Here is a 21,441-nt window from a genome sequence, read left to right as displayed (position 1 = left end):
GGCTTTCCAATTCAGGGAGAGATGAAGACCCTTGATCGCCGCCATTATAGCCCCAAGCGTAGGTTCAACCCTGGCCAGCACTAGTTGGTCCCCCTCGATAGGGAAATTCTGGTCTGGTGTCGGAGATCCCTTAGATAGGATATGTCGTCCCAGGTCATCCGTTCGAATTTTCCGAGACCTCTCGGAGGATCGGGCCCGATTCACACGAAGGTAGATATTGAGCGCCATTTTGCGCGTTTCGTTCACGGTCTATCCTTGGGCCCTTCGGGATAGATCCAGTAGAATCAGAAGCAAAGACACACGTTCCAACCCCTCTGCATGCAAGGATATTGCAGAGCTGTCTTCAGAATATGTCCGAAATCATCGGGTCGCAGTTTAGACGGTACCAAGCCATTTATATTCCGGGCTCCGACAACCAATTATTCAGCTCATATCCGAAGTGTCATTGAGGTGCCCCACTTCGGCGCTAATCCATACGGACATTTGATGTTGAAATCAGACAAAATTTACTTCCATTCCGGTGTACCGGCTCCTCCCGAACTCTTATGGCCAATGTTGTTCAACTAGAAGCCGGCTGCATTCTTACTCGAGGCCCCGGCTTCAATGTTGATGTAGGCCGCAAACTTCAAGGCGACGTTTCTCCGTTCTCGAAGCAGGTGGAACTTTCGGGGTCACTCGGTGTAGCGTTATTTCGTTTAGTCTACCCGGGAGAGTTGCATAGGCACAGGATAACTGGCAGGATCTTGTAGCAGGATGAGAAGGTCTGCGGAGCCGGGAGCCTAAGCGGCCATCTTGGTCGCCAGCTAAGCTCCTCCCCCGATCATGAGCTTCTTGACAAAAAGGTAATTCTTTAAAAGTTTGTTCACCATCCCTGCCTGATTCGGGACATCAGAAATATTAATTTATCACTGAATACGAATCACGCAACATATAAGAAAGAATAGAATTCTAAACAGTGCAATCAAGTATTTCATTGTCTACCATTGTGTATGTATAGAATCAGGAAATGTGCGCACCTCATTTGGGTTTCGCTGTAAATTAAAAAGTGGATAGCTGATTATCAGAACCCCTACAGCCTTCAGGTAAGTTGGTTGATAAGGTACTGAGGAGGGCCAGATAGCTCCCACAGCTGGCATTCTGTGCATGTGCCTACAGGAACAGGGCGCAACTGCGGAGAACAGAGTCCCTTTTAGAGTTATCGCCATCTGGCTAACCCACAGTCCAATTGGATGTTTGACTTCTGAATTCCAGGCAAGCCAGTGTCATCAGACCCACAAGGGGGACTTATGAACTCTTCTTCTGGCGCAGAACCCACTTAGGATTGTGATGGACCCAGACTTTGACTGGCTGTGTGTTTGGTACAGGGACAGGGCAAGCAGAAATGTGAGAACTTCCACAAAGGTGAACAAAAGTGGACAAGCAAATGTTGTCAAAGAAAAAGAGCGATCACCAAGCAGAGTGAGCACCCATCCATCCAGCAGTTGTAAATAGATGGCAATTATTTATTAGTTTTTGATGAAGTGAAGACATGGGTTATTGGTGCATTGTGTCCATACCTCTAGATTTCTGAAGTGGGTGTAGTGGATGGAAGGATTCAACTTATCCTTAAAGGCCACCAATAAAGAAGTTGTATGGTATGACAAAATATACTCTGCTTCTACACTTGGTGGGAGATGTGGTGCACAAGATCGTCAAGTCCTTGCAAACAGAGCAACACAGACTATAAAGCCATGCTGCGCTTGGGGAAGGGAAGGAATTGTTCAGATCTCAAATCAACGCAGATTATGAGCAGCTCAATCTCAAGCAAATAAGTAGCAGCCAGGTGAGTCCAAACTATGAAAGAATCTAAAATTCCTAAGTATAGATGGCTATCAATGGTGAACTCCCCTGGCTGATGCTTATCTGCCTTACGGGCATGTGCATATAGCTGTTCCTGAGGACGTAAGATCACGCATACATGGGTGCTAATCGGCTGAGCTGTAGGAAGAGGAGAGCATCTACTTAGGGCCATCCATCAGAGTAAAGTCATATTATGTTCGAACTTTGACATAATGCAGCAGACTATCTCAATGTAATGGTAGCCTCAATGACAAATTGAGGTGCCATGGCTTTAGATTCATGGCAGAACCTGTTATTGTTACATGGGTGCAGTGAAATCAATAGAGGGCACATTATAAGGCAGGACCACCTGAACAAGCTGCCATGTCAAACATCTTCACTTAGTGCTAGTCTTTAACTATAGTAAAACTTGCAAAGCAATCCAAGATGATAAGTCTAACATTTCATCTTTCTCTGATTGTGCCTCTTTTTGCTATTTTTTTTTTAATCTGCTGTGGTCTGAAAAGATATGCTCCTTGCTCTTGAAACGTTTGTGGCCTTGTATCGATCAATCATTTTTCACAGCAGAGTCCACTTGAACCTTGAACCTTCTGAAGTCTGCTGGACATGCTTCTAGAAAAAATGTATTTGTGTTACCCTGATGGGCCGTAAGAGTGAGTTTATACAGCTGATGGCAGTAGGAATGCTTACAACATCACCCTTTCTGCTCCAATCCCAGTTACTGGGAACACTCATTTCACTGACCTGATGGAGGGTATGGGCAAAGGCTGCTACAAGATCACCTGCCACTACCATACTTCTCAATGTGCCAGTTATTCCACTCCATCATTGTCTGTGAAAAGATCTTCTTTTAACCCTCTGCCATTCTTACAGCCATTGTGCAGTTGCCATATAATGCAGGATCATCCTCAGTTCTGTGTCATCGCACACTTTATCGCAAAACATCTGCCATGTTTGTGCAAATCATTGCCTGAAGCGGGAGTGCTTAAGGCCTGAAATTTGTTCAGTATGGAAGGAGATATTTCTCCACCTATATTGCAACATCTGTTAACCAGATCCTTAGCCCAACTTCAGAATGCTGTCCTGCCACTTGAAACACAGTACAGCAAGGTGGTATTTGAAAATCAATCAGGTTCCATGGAGCCAGAGAACAGCATTCAGCCTTCCTAGCTATGTCCCATGGAATAGTTGCTTTGTCATGCAAGACAGACTGGTCAAAGTTACAACATTACATTGGATGACAGAGTCTAACTATAGGTTACAAATGAAATATATTGGTGCAGTAGTGGCATACAAAGTAGGGATATTTATGAGAAAGAGAAAGATCGTTTAGCTATACATAGGTTATTGTTTTTCAGATCTCTTACCAGCTCCTCCTTTATCTGCTGGGCTCGCCTCCTTAGTTGAGCATTATACTGTCTGCTTAAAAATCGTCTACAAAACAATGACAATGCGTCGCAGAATATTACAATCTTATATAAAATGGAGTACATTTTATTAAGTTACATTATAGTGCAACATGAAAAAAATAAGAAAAAGCAGAAAGAAAGAGACATTTAATCCATATGAGTATGTCCCAAACACTAGAAATACAGTTGAGCATTTTAACAAAGGCACACAAAAATTGCTAAAACAATTAGACAACATTGAATTGAACATGCCTATGTTGAATTCATAAAGTATAGTTGAAACTCCAAATATAATGACAAAGAGCTATCACAGAAACGATATTACCCTTAGATGCAAAATGCGTGTGTTACATTAATTTGGCTAAGAAGTTGAAACAGTCAGGGGGAAAGAGTGCATTGTTGAATTATTGATTCAGAGTTTAGGAATAACAGCGTTGGAAAGGAGAGTAGAAAAATATAGTAGCAAATAAGTAGAGCTATACTGAGAAGAGATAGATAGAGCTGAAAGTAAAGGATACAGTGAGGATGTGAGGTGGGTGATCACTCATTGTAAATAGAGCTGGGGTATCAATTTATAAAGAGTGGTGTAGAGGTGAATGATTAACATTTTATGATGGAAAGTGAGAAGGGAGGTCAATGCGGATCAACTTTTTGAAGATATTTGTGAAGGGTCTTTCAAATGGAAGTATTATGGTCTGGGATGGAATGCAAAGCTTGTAAGGGGTTTGAGCCACTCATAAATAGGCATGCAATGCCCACCATGTGTACACTGATAGATGTTCTGGAGATTTATTTTCCAAGAGAATTAATTTTGTGGCAACAGTCAACATTAAATCAATAAACTTAAAGTCTGTTGATGGCAATGGTGGTGTGGTGGGGATGCTATGATATCAAGTGCTTCTGTATGGAAATTGGGAATAACGTTGGTTTTAAACATATCTTTGAAGGAAATGCTGATGTAGTGCCAGAAAAGTTTTTAGTTTTTTTTACAGTTAAAGAACATGTTCAAGGTTTCCATTCTTGAAACAACATCTCACCTGGTACCATCCATCTAGACACCTACTTTCAGCACAGAGCAAACTCCTTCTAACACTAAAATGTAAAGAAGCTCGCTGGGGAGGAAGAAGTTTTGTCCTGTGCACAGTGAAACTATGGAACTCGCTCCCCATAAATATTAAAAGCTGCTCAACCTTGCTCGGATTCAGAAAGCTATTAAAGACCTGGCTATTTACGCACTAACACAATCCTTTTTTTTCAACAAGAACTCTGGCATTCCCCTCTGCAGAGCGCCTAGATGCCACCGGGCATTTGTGTGCTATATAAATCATACAATCAAATAAAATCAATCAAATCAAATCAGATCTCCTTTCAGAATCCACCATTTGTCTCAAATATTTAAATTGAATTTATCTAGTCTAGGTGGTGTCCAGCACACATGGTGGAGAGAGAACAGTCTACACTAGATTAGTTGATAAATGATATTGTTTTTCAGGTGCCTGGGCAAATGGCAAACCTATTTCTATTAAATATGGTAGATGTATCTGTTAGTTAAGCCCATATCCCATTTCTTGTGTAGAAGAGGAGGCTTTCTGTTTTTTGTGTTGGCAATTTTGTAAGCTAAATTGCCTGATTTTGTTAGCTTGTGCAATATCTTTGACAGGTTCGGGTCCCTAAGGCTCCCTAGTTTAGCTAACCTCACTTTAAGTTGTAAGAATTTATAAGATTCTAAATTAGGAAGAAAGCGCTTGTATTGCAGCTGGTTAAATTAAAGGGTTGTGTACTTCTCTTAAATTCCTTGTCAGGAACATGCGTGTGTCCATCTTTAGAGGCCATCACTTTGTCAATTCTAATCTAGTTATTGTGATGCACCAGAGGGCTAGAAGGTTGGAATTTATTAGGTGGTTAATAATTTTTTTATCTAACTGGACAAGGGAAATGTCAGCATGAATAAGGAGGTATTTAGAGCGGGAGGCTATTATTGGTTCATTGTGAAAGCTACTAGGATGATGAGAGTTCCACTTTCACTTCCAGCCAAATTGGGCTGTTGGTTGAGAATTTGTAAAAATATAGTGCACTATTTCTAACAAGAAATGCAGTCTTATAGCTATAAAATTTGCTAAAAATTGAATCTGGAACCTCCGTCTTATAATAGTTTTTTTATGGGAATCTGAGCTTATTTTTGTTTCATAAGACGGAGGAGCGGTACAAAAGGGGGTGGTGATGGACGGAGCATCTGAATCAATCAAACACTCACACCCAGTCAAAAGATCTGGGTTTAACCCATCACCGTTCTTTAGCCCACTCTGCCACCCCAGTTCAGACATGGCTATATGCAAATCAGTCTGACCCTGTGCCTCATGGGAACAGTCCAGCCCGAACTGCCAAGCCATGTCTTCCCTGGACCGGAAACAAGCTTCCGAGGACCGGTTTCTGGCATTCCAGCCGTCTTCAGCCCGGCTTGCTTGAATCCAGTGGCAAGACGGAGGAGCACTTTTTGTCCAGTGCCATAAAAAGTTTGATGAGAGGCTGATCTATATCATGCTGGATAAAAAGATTAACAATGGACACAATTTATTTCATTTTTATTGCTTCCCGTCTACTTCACAAGGCAATGGTTTTCGAGAACTAGATGACTAAGAGATCCTTTATTTCAAGGAGAGTTTTGTCCTCAATGTGTGTTACTAAGTCATTCAGTATTTAATGAATTCAGGCTTCCATTGTAGGCCTGTTCCTTGTATAGATTGTAGCACACACAATATATATATTGAAGGGATGTACTTCAGTTTTTTCTCTGTTTAGGCAATAGCACAAGGCCTCGGATAAATATTGCGTGCAGTCCAGAAGATTTGGGATTGATTTATGCACATACGTCATGAAAAACTTAGATACCGTCTGCATATGCAGCTGTTTTGAAGGTTTGGGTTTTAAAATTTAATTGATGACTGGGATTCCACTATTGTAGGTTTACATTGTACTAGGATTCAAGGGTAACAGGAATGACAAAAGAGATAGTGGGCATCCTTGGAGGGTGCCTTGTCTGAGATGGAATGGATCTGACAGGAAGCCATTTGTTTTTATTCATGTAAAGGGACAAGCATACAAAGCCTTCACCACCTTGATATATGACCTCGTCATTTGTCGCATTGGAAGGCAGAGTTTGGAAATGTTCATGAGACCTTGTCAAAGGCCTTTTTATGCATCATAATTGCTGGTAAGGGTGACATAATTGGGTGGGATCTTTCTATTTTCTGGAAGAAGATGCAGGTATTATCCCATGTTAATTTGCCTTTGCCTAATTTGCCCAACGGACTGAGTTGAGTGAATCAATTTAGAAAGAACATTTTCTATTTTAAATGCAAGAATTTTGGCATAAAGATTTGTCTCAGGATTATGTTAAGTGATTGGTTTATAGTTGCTTTGCTACAGAAATGTTGTTGTTCCCCTTGGGTATGACAACAATTGGTATCTCAACCGCTGTGACTCAGACCACCCTTTTTCAATGAAGTGCTGCAGAATCATTCCAAGCAGGTCTGGGATTACATCAGCAAAGGCATTATAGAAAGTGGTAAGGCAGACATCAAGGCCAAGCGCTTTACAATTTGGGAAGGAAGAGAGCACTTTAAGAATTTCTGATCTTTCCATTGGCTTGTTTAGTAGGTCTTGTCAACTTCTGGTAGTTGTTTAATGATTATTTTATCTAGGATGGCTACACATTTCTCTAAGGTGATTTTTGGAGTCATACATGTACTGCCGCTATATTCCTTAAATACCAAGTTAATCTCTTTATGTTTAAAAAGCAGCATTCCTGAGGTGTCCTTAATGGCTGAGATTATTGAAGAGGCTAACATTTTGGACAGTTCACACGTAGAACTAGTTTGGGATGTTTTGCTGTTGGACCCAAGTATGTGCTCTTTTACTTAAGATTCTGCTATACTCCTATTTTAGCTGCTTCAGGGTTTCCAATCACTCTAGTTTTTTAAACCGCGGATTCTGGGGTGTAAGTTTTTAATTTCCTTAGTGAAAGAGTCAAGTTTTACATTCATAGCATTATTTTTCATAGGCTGGCATCTGATCAGAATGCCTCCTAGACCATCTACAAGGGCATACCAAAAGATTACCGGGGACTTGCATGTACTAGGGTTTTCTTTGATTCAGTTTAGAAAGGCCGCCCTCATAGCATTTAGGTATTATTCATTTTGCAGTAATTCGAGGTCCATGTTTCAATTTCTATTTTTAGTGAATGAGGGTCTTTCTGATAAGTTCACGGCAATAGATGCATAGTTGGAAATTCAGATGTGTTCAATAATGGATTTCAAAATGATACAACAGTGAGCAGAATGAATATGGATTTAATCAATGTACGAACAGCTCTCCTGTGGAAAAGATAAGGATGTGTATTATATTCCGCTGGGTTATGGGAACCCCAGACATCTATTATCTTATGTACCTTTAATATGTTAGGCATCTGTTTATGGGCTTTTGAGGGGGAGCAATCTACATGAAGACTGTCCATCTATAACCACAACCACAGGGAGGTTAAAAGCAAAAACTTCTATCAGAATTTACTGTTATGAGGTGGCAGCAAAACAGTTGCTTATTGTTCTTATTAATATAGTCTTGTTTTCAATAACCATTTGTAAGGGTTTCAAAAGTATTTGAAAAGGTCACTTTTTATTTTAACCCTTTCGCTGCTGATGACGAGCTCAGCTCGTCATCACCCACGGGTGTCGTGTGCTGATGACGAGCTGAGCTCGTCATGAATAATGGCATCAAGAGTTTCCCAGCACAGGGGAAAAATCCCCACAGCAGCTATGTGGTTAATAGATTTCTCTGTAATCAGAATTTTAATACCAGAAACGCTGTACATCATATTAAGGTAGTACACTGGATCACATGCAGCAAAATGTAGCACAGAATATTTATGGATACGATTGGTGCTAGATAGGACAACAACATTTGTAGTGAGCTGAAACACCGAAACAATGTACTTTACAGCTCCTCTTATTTCTAGGGGCTTTCCAGATATCAAGAGTGCTTGCCTAGAACACAATGCAAAACATGGCAGTTTTCTAAATACTCTATAAGATGTCTCAGCCCGTATGAGGGAATTCCATTGCAGACGGTCCAAGAAGGAAAGCATTCGCCTTTCTACAGTAGTCAAAAAGTGGGGATGCTGCATAGGTACCTTTCTCTAACCCATGATGGTCTTGGTAATGATCAATCTCTTTTTGTTGGCAAACTGGGGTCACCCTCTTTTAACTCTTAAAGCCATTGCTTAGATCTCTGTACTTCATTCAGGGTTACATAAATATTTATTTTTACATTACACGTCTTCACATTTCTGGCATATTTAAATTAATGGATTTGCACAGAAACACACACTGCTGAAGTGTGAAAGCCAGCATAAGATACTCTGTCTCCAGGTTACAAAGGCAACAAGAAAGCCACTTGGTCAGGTCTCCTCTGGGATTCATAGGCCAATCATCTCTTCTGTCCCAGGACAAATGGATGCCATATATATGAGACGGCTAATGAGAAAAAAATACTAAGTATGGAAAGACTTGTGGCAGTGGTAATCCGTGCTCACAAAGGCAATGAGGTAGCAACATTATCATTTTGGCCAGGCCCCCCTTCAATTTCTCAGTCATATGATAGACATCTTGAGTTGCAAAGCCTGACTGTTGTAAGGAATGCAAATTATTTCTTTGGGTTGAAGCAAAGGTGGAACCTGTGTCCAGCGCTGGTTCCGATTTGCAGCAACAGCTCCAGAATCAGTTGCTTAAGCAAGCAGCCCTACCCAGCAGGACTATATAGAAGGGATATAATTACATCAAGCACATAACTGACCAGTGTGAATTATTAAGCACATAACCGATCGTTAGGTATTTATCAGGGATCATTTGAAAACAAAGTTTACACCTGCACCAACTTATTGGAGCACTTTATTGCATTTTGTTTTATAGTTACTGAAGTTCTGACCTTGCTGTGAATCGGTTCCAGCACCACTGGCAAAGGTAGGGACTTTTAACACATATGCTAGTATAGCTACATGTAACTGATTCAAGAGTGGGGAGTACTGTGCTTGCTGCAAAAAGTGCCAGCATCACTTTTTCTGATTGTGAAATGTGCAGTTTTTAAAGTTAAGGGGCATGAATGAGTGTCTGGTGAAGCCCCTTTGGGTTATGCCAATTTCTTGCCTATAGGTGCCACATCATTAGTTAGTGACAGAGGAAAAGAATGGCTGTTGAAGGAGAGATTGTTACAGTCTGTCTCAGACCACCTGTGGACAACAATCTCACACCGGTCTACCCTAGGATTGTCATCAACAACTTGATATCTCATCTTTGGCCAGTGCACAGGATTCCTTTTATAAGGGCTGCTCTGGATACAGTGTCATTCAAAGCATTTCCCTCTTTTTACCCTTGATGTGCGTGACAGCCAGGGTATCATCCTGAACTTCTGGGCCCCAGACGTTCTTACCATATTTGGTCTCCTGGCCAAGTACATTCATTGGGTACCTCATGCCAGCAGTACAACATCGGCCTTCTATGGGCTCAGCACTGAGGTTGCTTCTTGGACAACATCTGTGTCAGAAGAGACAGCATATGACATTCAGCTGTGGGTGAAGGATTCCAAACTGACTAGTAACAAGCCATTCTACCTGCCCCATCCATCACTCACAGTGCTAATGGATGGGGGGTCAACCTGGACATGGTGGGATTAGAGGTCCCACTGTATTGTAGTTCCTATTTTCCCAATAGGCCCTGCGCATTGGAATAACATAAACAGTAGTATGGACGTAGAAGTGCGGATCTTCCAGGTCTCCACTGACTATGCTAAACTTAATTGGGTTTGTTACCAACTAGCTCAGAGGTCACTGGAAACTTTCTTGACTGAATAGGAAGTGATCAGCTTCCCTGGTACAGACAAGAAGGGATTCAGTTTTCCAACAACCGTGCAACATGACAACTTTGCTCCTCAGATAAGAGTCAATCTCTAGAGTCGTGTGAAACAATAGACAGTTATTTTACTCAGTCAGTTGTTGTGCAGATTACTTTCACAATATGTAGAGAATAGAGAGACGGGCGTTTTCAATAAAAAGTATTATTTATTGAACAGTCTTTCTTCTCATACAAGAGAAATGAATTGCCACAATTGCAAGACTTGTTATTATAAAAAGTACGTACAGTAAAATGAGTATTGCGAAATAATACTGTAAAAGCATTGATATGGTTTCTTAGCCATACAATGGTTTAAAATGAATAAAACATATATACATTCATATATACATTAGCTAACGTACTCAACTGGTGCTTCTAACTACGCCTACCCCAGTGTACCTGACCTAAGCCTAATACTTGGGAGGGGAGTAAGTAAGTAGCTTTAGTTAAGTTGGTTTTGCCAAGGTTTGCTTCAAGAATTCTCTCTAAGGGTTTAGTCAACACCATACCTCTGAAATAGAATGTTGGAGGTCTGGTATCTCCTTCCAGGGACTCGATATCCCAGTCACTCGCAAGAGTAGGCTGGAAACACCGGAGCTGGATTTCTCGGCAGGAGACAAGACAGCGTCTCTCTCAGCGAGTCAAAGAGGAGGAGGAGGAGGGTCAGCGTCCGCAGGCAGCTTGCATCTGCTGGGCTCTTGCAGGGGGACAGCTGTTCAGCTCCTATGTTCACCACACCATCGTTCGCTCGTTAGCAGCGATAGCAGTAGCGATAGTCAGCGATGGTATCATCATCAGCAGCAGCATTTGCTTAAGGCAACGTTGGTAATATTTATACCTGAAAGGTGCCTGGTTTGACGTACGTTTTTGGACATAAGACGTCAATAAAGATGTCACTAGGAAGTGATCGTCTATCAGTGCTCATTAGAGTTCTATTACTAATCAAAACATAGCAAGCGGGGCTTTCCCAGGTTGCTGAGTTTTTATCTTGTTGAAGAACTCGGAATGTTAATCTAGGAATCTTAGATAGTGTCTTCTGCTGTGTCATTTGCACTAATGAGCTGCAAAGGAAGTTGCAGAGGAAGCGATTCTGAAATGTGGCTCTGTTCGTGTGAGGCCAGAGACGAGTTTCTGAATATTGCATTTGATCGGTTATGCCAATATAGGGGAACAAATGGATTTATAGCCGTATAGGGGCATAAGGTCACAGTATCGATCAGGGTCCTAGATTAGAACGCGACACCACTTGTTTTTCTGGAGCAGAGGAACCACATCAATCTTCTGGAGAGGTGTGCCACTTGGCTAGCTCTCAGGCCTTTCCTGCCTTTCATTAACGATAGTCCTGAATAACTTCTGAGGGACAACTCAACAGCCTTGTGGTGGTGCGGCAAAGAGGACAGTTTGGGGTCACCTGTGCTATGCTTGGAGGCACTGAGGCTGTTCCGCGGGCTGGACCTTCAGTAATATTCCAAGACTGTCAGCCATCTTGCAGGGTCCCTAAATGTCAGAGCACACGAGCTCAGTAGACGCGATCAAACGGAGTACAAATGGTGTCTGCACCAGGAGATTATCTAATGTGTGTTCAACTCATGGGCGTGTCATGGGTAGATCTTGTTGTCACCTCAAAGAGTGCTCACTGACAAGCTTTTTGAGCTTCAGAGTTTCCTTTTCAAGGTTCCCTGGGAGATGTGTTTCACATGCTTTGGCACTCGGTCTCCTTTACATGTTCCTCCTCTGTCTCTGCTTTTTTGAGTTGTGTAGGTCAGGTCAGATAGGGTTCAACTCATCTTGACTTCCCCAAACTGGGCTTGTAGAATCTGGTGCTCCGACCTCCTAAGCCTGCTAAAGCATCTGCTTTAGATTATGTACATCTTCAAGAAGACTTGCTCACCCAAAAGCAGGGTTTAAACCAAAACATCTTCAACTTACACCTTCAAACATGGAGATTGAGTGCTACCAGCTGAGCAGATTCTATATGTCTAAGGAAGTAGTAAAAGCCATCTTGCAAGCGCGCCATCTGTCAACGAAGTCGATCTATTCTGGGCATGGGCAACGTTTGTGGTCTGGTATGAAGACCATCTGGTCAATCTGCTGTACGCTGAACTTTCTGATATTCTTCCACTTGTCCTGTCTTTTTTCCAGCAAAGCCTCTTTTGGCCTTTCTACGTTTGCAGGAACAGTTCCATTTATTTAAGTCATTGGTTGTGGTTCATTTTTGAAGAGGCTTATTTATAGGTGCTCGCCTGCATCTTTAGGTATGCCAGAGTGGGACTTTAATTTGGTTCTTCCTTTATTAATTCGCACACCTCTCAAGCCTATGAACAGCTGTTCTTAGAGGCTATTGACCCTTAAAACTGTCTTTCTCAATGCAATTACTTCTGCATGCCATGTAGGTAAACTACAGGTGCTGTCAGTGCAAACGCCATGTGAGTGTGTGAGTATTATAGACTGGAGCATGATTTTTGCAAAGAAATTGTGTTGCCTTTCCATGTGGGGCAGTCCATCAAGCGCCCTCTTTTGTGATCTCCGCACGTCTGTTTGCAAAACCCTTTAAGGAGGAGAAGCGCTTCACTGGTTAGACACAAAGAATACCCTTTGTTTTTATAGCACTTGGACTAAAAACCACCAAGTGGATCATCAACTTTTCATGGTATTCACTTGGTCTGAGAAGAAAAGGACAGTCCAGAAGCAGACCATACCCAGATGAACTGTTCTTTGCATAAAACGTGATGTGTCAAGAACAAGAATGAGCCTCTGAGGGATTTTGTGCTCATACTTTCAGAGCTAAGGCCACTGCTACATGTCTTGGCCCGAGGTGTTCCTGTGCTGGACATCTGCCAGACAACTACATGAGCATCCAGTCACACCTTCACCTATAAAGACCAGCGGCTAAAGGATTGGTGAGGGTTGCTCTGCCGGTGCTTGCATGGCAGAGCAGCTATCGTGTGGCCCGTGAACTGGATGGGCACAGGCTGTGTGTCCCCAGCCTTGCGTAAGTGCTGTGCCTGGGGTGCATCATGGAGTGAGCAAGAGGAGTAGAGCCACGAGTCTCCTACCTGCCCTGCGGGACCAGATGGTGGCTGCTTGTGAAGGGAGCGACGTTCCCCCAGGCTGCACCAGTGTAGCTAGGGATATACGAAATCCCTGGAACCGCCTGTTGGATGCCATTCCCATGCATCAGAGGGCCACTACTGTGGATTCCATTCCCCTCCCGATTGCCTGGTGGTGTTGTCGGGCTGGACCTAGCTGAGCTAAGAACCACTGCCCTACACAACTGCAGGAGGGGGTGAAACCCCACCTCTCTTAAGCAGCCAAAATGCGCTGGGTCTAGCCCTCTTGGCATCACAGTGGACAGATTTGGGCTCTTGCTTGACCCTGGATAAGGGGCAAAAAAGAGGGCGAATCCCACATGATGAGACTTAGTAAGCTGGGGTGAATATTCAAGTGGGTGCAAAAATTCATTTGATACCAGGGGGTATACTTTACCAAAACTTTAGAGGGAAGGTATAAGACAAATTACCCATCCCTATTTATTGAATTGAAGAATGACAAACAGATGGGTCCCCCTGAACATCTACTGCATGAGTAGAGTTATGGCTCTTAAAATGAATGTTCTTCCTAGACTCCAAGTAGCCAGCAATCACTACCGGCCATGGACGCAACTCTCTTAGCTCCCAGGAAAAGGGGAGACAGTACAATGTGGAGGCATGTCTATAAAAATATTTTACACAATGATAGCAGGACTTTAAACTACCTCAAATTGAGGGTCATAGTTTTAAATTCGAAACTGGACTATGCACCCCAGTATAAAAGGGCTGGAATGAGAGAGCTGATCCTGTTAAAAAAAAAAAAAAAGCATTCCTTCCTACACCTTCACTAGGGCCCTCATATCTGCTATTTATGCTACATTAAATGAGATGCATGCAAATACTAAATGATCGTACATGCAAAAATGGGAGGCAATGCTCCCAGGGGTGTACTGCGAGATCAATGGTCACTGTGAAGGGATATCCCATGATCTATCCGTAGTGTACAGAGCAGGGAGTCGTGTTTCAAGATAATGTAGGACTGGTATTTGACACTGCAGACACTGAAAACATTCTACCCCCAAATGGAAGGCAAATGTTGGTGTGATTGTGGGCAGAATGTACTTTTTACATATTTGGTGGTCATGCTTGCCCTAGGATTATAACATTTGAGAAGGAGATTCTCAGCCACATTAAGGGAGCTGCAAGGTTACCACTCCGGTCTGATCTGACCACGGTTATGATGGGTATCCAGCCTAAGGAATGGAAGTGCTTGAGGAAAGATGATTGATTCGTCATCACTCATACGATGTTGGTGGTGAAACAGGAGATAGTGATGCTCTGGAAGAGCTCGAAAAACCATGATGTAAGGAGGTGGACCTGTAGATTGTGGAATGTACTGGCTATGGCAATGCTGTCTTATAAATTGATCATGTTCATTATTCAAATGTTATCAACATGGAAATCATAAATAGATTATCTCCAAGTGGACTTAACCAACTTGAAAAGCAGGAGGAAGCATGAAAGAGATGGGATAATGCGTCTCTACGTTGTATAGAATGTCCTGCTCACTATGGGGAGGGAGGAGGAGGGAAGTGTTGGATGTTATAGCAACAGAATGAATGTCTATTGATTCCCTTGGGAATTATTGTCTTCTGTTGATAAAATAATAAAAATTTGCAACACATAAAGGGACTGACATCAGTGGGCAGGAATGGTACTTATTTGTGGCTCTGCGCCTTCTTTTCCATAGTGGTGTGGACCCAGTGTAATGCCAAACAATAACACCTACAGGCGTGCAGGAGCACTGCTGAAATATTCTCCGGGTCCAGTCTTAGGGCTATTCTCAAGTTCACAAATCTACAGTTAGATAGAGTATCCAGCAGAAAGAGTATTAATTAAGGCATTTTCTTTTCTGCACAAATGGTTCCACTCAGAATGGCAGGTATTCATTGCTAGTTAATCTTCCTTTTTAAGGCAGGGAATGAAAATTTCGGGAGTCCAGAAGTCAGCGGTAATGTTTGTTATGAACTCCCACTTAGGCCACACCCACTCGTGTACTAATATTTATTTGCCTTCTAGCCAGAGGGTCATATCTCTCAAGGAAATTCAAGCTGGGGAGGCTGTCTTGGAGGACCCGGTAAAAATGAGACCACTAGACTTGCTGCTAATACAGTAGTACCACTGGTGGTCTCGGCTTCAGGGACGCTAACAAGTAAACATAGAACTCCTAGGCACATTTTTTAATATTCCTGCTCTTCGTATGATGCATAACTGCATCTTAATGACTATGTGTTATACATTAACTTGTACCTATATGTGTATTTAAGTGTGGAAAGATTACACTATGGGCAATCTGTCATCAATAGTCAATAACAAAGCAAATAAATATGAAAAAAGTGGCTTCCATTCAAGATCTATATTGAGAGAGATTGCCAAAATATGACATATGTACCATGCAGGCCAGCTGAGTTCCACACTTCCACTATAGCAAAAAATTACATCTGAAAGCCGAAGTGGAGATAATGTTGGCTTTTTGTAATCAGAGTAAATCCAGACTACTTCTTATTTAGTTACGTCCGTGCATTTTTACTATGTGTATTTTGCAAATGTTCTACGTTTCATATTTTCGTGCATCATGCCATAAAGACAACTATGATGTGATGTAATCTGTTCCTCTTGTGCCCATTAATTACACTATGCATTACTGATTCCGGGGTCGTAGCATGGAAAGGAAGTGTTTTGGAGTGCCTTTTGAACCAATGGTTTGCTTGCGGTCATATTCTTTGCTTGATTTCAGCAGACCGGGTAAGGCCTGGCAGGATAATGCCTAGCAATAGGCTTTCCATAACTGGCTTTCAAGGACAACGGACAATATACCATAGTGCGTGGGATGATGTCACAGGACCTCAGTGATTGAGTTCCAGGGAAGGTTATTTGTTATGGAAACAGATAATCTTTGGTCTAAGTTGAAAATGACGTCAGTTCAGGCCTGGGCACTTTCATGGTACCAGCTGCCAGTGCCCCCTTAAGTTTCCTCTAATGTGTGCGCTCGTGCGCCTGCGCAGCCTCTGCTCTGCGCACAGAAAGATTGAAAGCGCGCACACGGCAATTGTCATTAACCAGGGGGGCATTACCATTCTCTTTCCACAGCTAACGAAAATGGCCTCAGGGGCGGCAGCGACGCCTTTCTGCTAGGCTACGGCTGCCCTACTGCAGTATTCTGCAGAATGACCTCTGACTACATGAACACAGACCTTCCTTCTCATTTTCGTTCAGAATGATAGGTGGGCGAGCCAACAAATTAACAGGGAGAGCAGAGTCAAGGGTCTGGCTCGGATCTTAGAGCCCATGCACGAGCCGAGCCCTGAACATGTTTGCTGTGGTAATCATACCCCAAAATAATGTAGACTATAATAAAATCTCTTCAAAACTCAAAATGTTTTATTTCCTTAACAAGTGGAAGCTTTGACAGAAATGAATACTTCACATTATAGAACTGAATAAGAACTTTATTAAAAGTGATAGTTTTAATACATGAACTATAAGTGAAGAACAAGTTACATAATGAAAACTGAGATGAACAGGGTTACAATTGTACACTGAGATAAAGTTACATTGTAGTGGTCTTATGACTATTAATAGAGTTGTTTCCCTGTGCAGTCTCATTGTAACATATCTTGAGGCAGTAGACCATGTGGCAGTAATATGGAATTTGACCTAGTAGATTTGCTCTAAATAACTTATGTTATTGGCCACGCTCGTTTTTACTGGTATGAGGAATGTTGGGTGGTTGCGTGTGACCCAGGTACCCTTAAATAAACGCAAGTGAACAACTCGAGTGCCAAGACCAAAGTTAGCCTTTACCCTGTTGTTATCTCTACTTACCTAATTGGATGGGGATTGCCTGGGCAGCAGCCAGGACCATAATCTATCTTTAAATTTTGAGAGGAGAACCACCTCAAGTCAAGTCAAGTCAAGTCAGAGAATTTATATAGCGCACTACATACCCAGAGGGTCTCAAGGCGCTTAGAGAGGGGAGGAGGATTACTTGTCAAATATCCACGTTTTAAGTTGCTTTCTGAATGCTAGGTGGTTCTGGGTAAGGCGAAGGTAAGCGGGGAGTGAGTTCCATGTTTTAGCAGCCAGGTGTGAGAAGGATCTGCCTCCCATGGTGGTCTTGTTGATGCGAGGTACAGTGGCGAGGGCTTGGCTGGAAGAGCGTAGTTGGCGGGAGGGGGTGTAGAAGGACATTCGTGAGTTGAGGCATTCTGGTCCGATGTCGTAGAGTGACTTGTGTGCGTGGGTTAGCAGTCGGAAAGTGATTCTCTTATTGACGGGTAGCCAGTGGAGGTCTTTCAGGTGACCAGAGATGTGTTCGTTGCGCGGGATGTCCAATATGATCCTGGCTGAGGCGTTTTGGATTCGTTGGAGTTTCTTCTGGAGTTTAGCGGTGGTACCTGCGTAGAGGGTGTTTCCGTAGTCCAGTCGGCTCGTGACCAGAGCATGGGTGACTGTTTTCCTTGTTTCGGTGGGGATCCAGCGAAATGTTTTTTTGAGCATGCGAAGAATGTTGAAGCAGGATGAGGATACGGCGCTGACTTGCCTGTTCATTGAGAGTGAAGAATCCAGGATGACGCCTAGGTTCCGTGCGTGGTCTGTCGGGATGGGTGCTTTTCCAAGGGCTTCCGGCCACCAAGAGTCGTCCCATGCAGAGGGGGATGTACCTAGGGGCTCATGTATACGTTGAAGAGGGTGGGGCTGAGTGAGGATCCTTGTGGTACACCACAGATGACTTCAGTAGCCTCGGACTTGAATGGTGGAAGGCGGACTCTCTGGGTTCTTCCAGTGAGGAACGAGGTGATCCATTCAAGTGCTTTTCCTTGTATTCCGGTGTTGTTGAGGCGTTGTAGAAGGGTGCTGTGGCAGACTGTGTCGAATGCTGCAGAGAGGTCGAGGAGGATGAGGGCGACTGTGTCTCCATTGTCCAGTAGAGTTCGAATGTCGTCTGTTGCTGCGATGAGGGCGGTCTCAGTGCTGTGTTTTGCTCGGAAGCCAGATTGTGAGGAGTCGAGGGATTTGTTGGCTTCGAGGAAAGCGGCGAGCTGGTTGTTGACAGCTTTCTCGATGACTTTGGCCGGGAATGGAAGGAGCGAAATGGGCCGGTAATTTTTGAGTTCGGTGGGGTCCGCTGTGGGTTTTTTCAGCAGGGCGGTGAGTTCAGCGTGTTTCCAGTCTTCCGGGAAGGTGGCGGAGTTGAAGGAGCAGTTGATGACGTCTCGGAGGTGCGGTGCTATGACGGAGTCTGCTTTGTTGAAGATGTGGTGAGGGCAAGGGTCTGTGGGGGATCCTGAGTGGATGGAATTCATCAGGCGGATTGTGTCCTCAGTGGAGATTGGGTTCCAGACGTTAAGGGTGTTCACGGGGGGAGAATGTTCAGCAGATGGTTGGGTGGGTTGGTCTCCGGGTTGGTTGTCGAAGCTGTTGTGGATGTCTGCAATCTTGTTGTGGAAGAATGAGGCTAGGGAGTCGCAGAGGGCTTGAGAGGGGGTGATGTCGTTGGAGTTGGCCGAGGGATTGGAAAATTCCTTGACGATGTTGAAAAGTTCTTTGCTGTTGTGGGCGTTGTTGTCAAGTCGATCCTTGAATGCTGTTTTCTTGGCCTTTCGGATTAGTTGGTGGTGAGTGCGGGTGGCGTTTTTGAAGGCGTCCTTGGTGCTAGTGGTTGGGTCTTTTTTCCAGGCCTTTTCAAGGGAGCGGCAGAGTTTCTTGGACTTCTTAAGGTCATCGTTGAACCATGAGGCCTTCTTGCTGCCAGGTTTGCTTTGACGTTTTTTCAGTGGTGCTAAGGTGTCGGCGGTGTTGGATAGCCATAGGGTGAGGTTGGCGGCGGCTTGGTTTGGGTTAGAAGAGTGGGCTGGGGTGTTTAGAAGGAGCGATGCGGAGATTTGGTCGGTGGTGATTTTGTTCCAGTTTCTTTGCAGAGTTGGTTGGAGGTGGTTGGTGGGTTTTGGCTTGTTGTAGGTGAAGTGAACGCAGCTGTGGTCAGTCCAGAGGAGATCCGTAGTGTGGCTGAAGGAGACATGATTGCTGGAGGTGAAGATGGGGTCGAGTGTGTGACCTGCGATGTGGGTGGGGGAAGTGAACAGTTGTTTAAGTCCGAGGTTGGCGAGGTTGTCCAAGAGGGTGGTGGTGTTGCGGTCGTTGATCTTTTCAAGGTGAAAGTTGAGGTCTCCCAGAAGGATCGTGCGTCACTACAGTCCCCCACTCAGCGCCAGAAACATTTTGCCACCCTATGCCAATCAGTTCATGCTTTCCTGGGGGGGCACAGAAAGCATACACATGGTAGAACTGGATCAATGTTAAACAATGTACATACTTGCTTCTCTTTCACCTTATTGAGTTTTGACAATTATTTTTGATCGGCCTCTTCAGCCTCCTACCTCTAATAGCCAGTACTCCCACCACCCCTCAGATGTAATAGCTCGCTCACCCCAATAATTTGCTTAGTTGAAAATTATTGCTATTGGTCCTTCATGCAGTCAAGGAAATTGTGCCCACAAACATATTGTTTGCGTACAAAGAGGAAAATAATTAGAGGGAACATTGGTGCCCGTGTTTGTATAATGTGCAACAAGAGGCCCATTTGGCCTCTGGCAGGCAACTGGAGACCAATTCAAAAGGGACAAATGAACAAGTTACTGGCCATCATTAACATTTAAAAAATATACTGATCTACCTCTAATTTCATTATGTGCAACAGCGGTTCCTCCGCTAAGGCGGAGGAGCGACACCCCACTGCATTTGTGCAGTGAAAAATAAAATGATAATAACTTGCCTTATTAACATTTTATTTTCTTCCTTCTTTTGCAGCTTTGCGCGAGGAAAACAATTCTGAAATCTCTATAATACACTCCAGTCAGAAGAAAGAAGGTCCATAACAAACCTGTGGGAAGATATACATCCATCAGAAAAAACCTAAGTGAAGAAAAGCAGATTTTCTTCTAATGGATAATGTTCCCAGCAGGTTTCTTGTGTAAAATACTCTCAAAGCCGTAACCTGAGGGGGAGGGTTGAGTTAATGACCAGAATCACACCGTAGAGCTTTGAAGCACAGCTTAGTAACATTGTGAATCCTCCTTGACAGAACATCCAAAGAATAATGGCTGGATAGAGAATGCATGGCCGAACAGGTATGGTTCTTATAAATCGTCTTGTCTAGAACAAATCTAAAAAAAATGAACTATAAAACCTACTGGGATGCCTTTCCAGCCAACTTGTAAACTATATTCACAACACAATAAATCCATCTGAATTAAATTTATCCTTCAAACAAGTGTCCATGTTTAATGATTCCACTCTCCCCAAACAAAGCTTAAGCAGATGGTCTTCCTCCTTTTACAAATGCGGGGATAAAAACATAAGGCATAACCCTATGAGTGACTTTGTTGTTCTAAAAGATGGAGACAACCAAAAAAACACAAAGTTCACAGATCTTACTAACTGCAGTTACAGCAATATGAAATGCAGTTTTTAAAGACAAACCTCAGGTTACAAGAACGAAGAGGCTCAAATAATTGCTCCATAAGAAAAGTAAGAACGAAATTCAAATACCATTCGAAAATTACAAAGGATTATTGAGGGAATTAATTTTTTTAACTCCTTTAAACAATATAAAATGATTGGCAACCTGTATAACATTACAAAAAATCAGGAGAAAACAAACAGACAGAAATTGCTGCCTAATAATTTAACCATACATAAACTGAGGCCGATTTTAATCAACGAAACAGGGAATATGAGTATCTGCCACCTCAGATTTCAAAGTGTCCAATCATTTACTAGTGGAGAAGTGTGGCTCAATGATTAGAGCGGCAGACCCTGATGCAGAGGTCTAGCCCGGGACCAGGGTTCAATTCCCTGCCTCGGCGGGTCTTGGGCTCAAAATTCCACGGACCTGATAATTCTCGCCTCTGTACCATTATTCCAATCATGGAGTCCCACTCGGCAACTCTGGGCAATAGCTTGCTTAATCTCCACAACGGCCCCCACAACGCTAAGGATGCCTGGCCTCCACCTTGGGGGTGCCCAGGAGTGGACGCCTCAAAGGGAAAGCCAGGATGGGTTCCACAGCGGTATTCGTACAAGCGCCTTGAGACCCTTGCGGGTGAGTAGTGCGCTATACAAGTATCAATTTACAATTTTACCAGAACCAGGTACTCCAAC

The 21,441-nt window shown here is 43.3% G+C and overlaps 1 protein-coding gene across 1 annotated transcript in view; it reads right to left on the bottom strand.

The window, feature by feature from the left end:
• The window catches only part of TCHP (trichoplein keratin filament binding), a 343,197-nt gene that overhangs the window by 100,870 nt on the left and 220,886 nt on the right, over positions 1-21,441 (bottom strand). Inside the window, exon 8 of the mRNA XM_086943123.1 lies at positions 3,207-3,273. Coding sequence (XP_086799249.1) covers positions 3,207-3,273 — 67 coding nt within the window. The remainder of the gene's footprint in view (positions 1-3,206; positions 3,274-21,441) is intronic.

This window comes from Lissotriton vulgaris, chromosome 11 (assembly GCF_964263255.1).
Source record: "Lissotriton vulgaris chromosome 11, aLisVul1.2, whole genome shotgun sequence".
In the NCBI taxonomy this organism is placed as follows: Eukaryota; Metazoa; Chordata; class Amphibia; order Caudata; family Salamandridae; genus Lissotriton; species Lissotriton vulgaris.
Note: the sequence above shows the minus strand (reverse complement) of the source record. Positions and strands in the feature narration are given on the sequence as shown.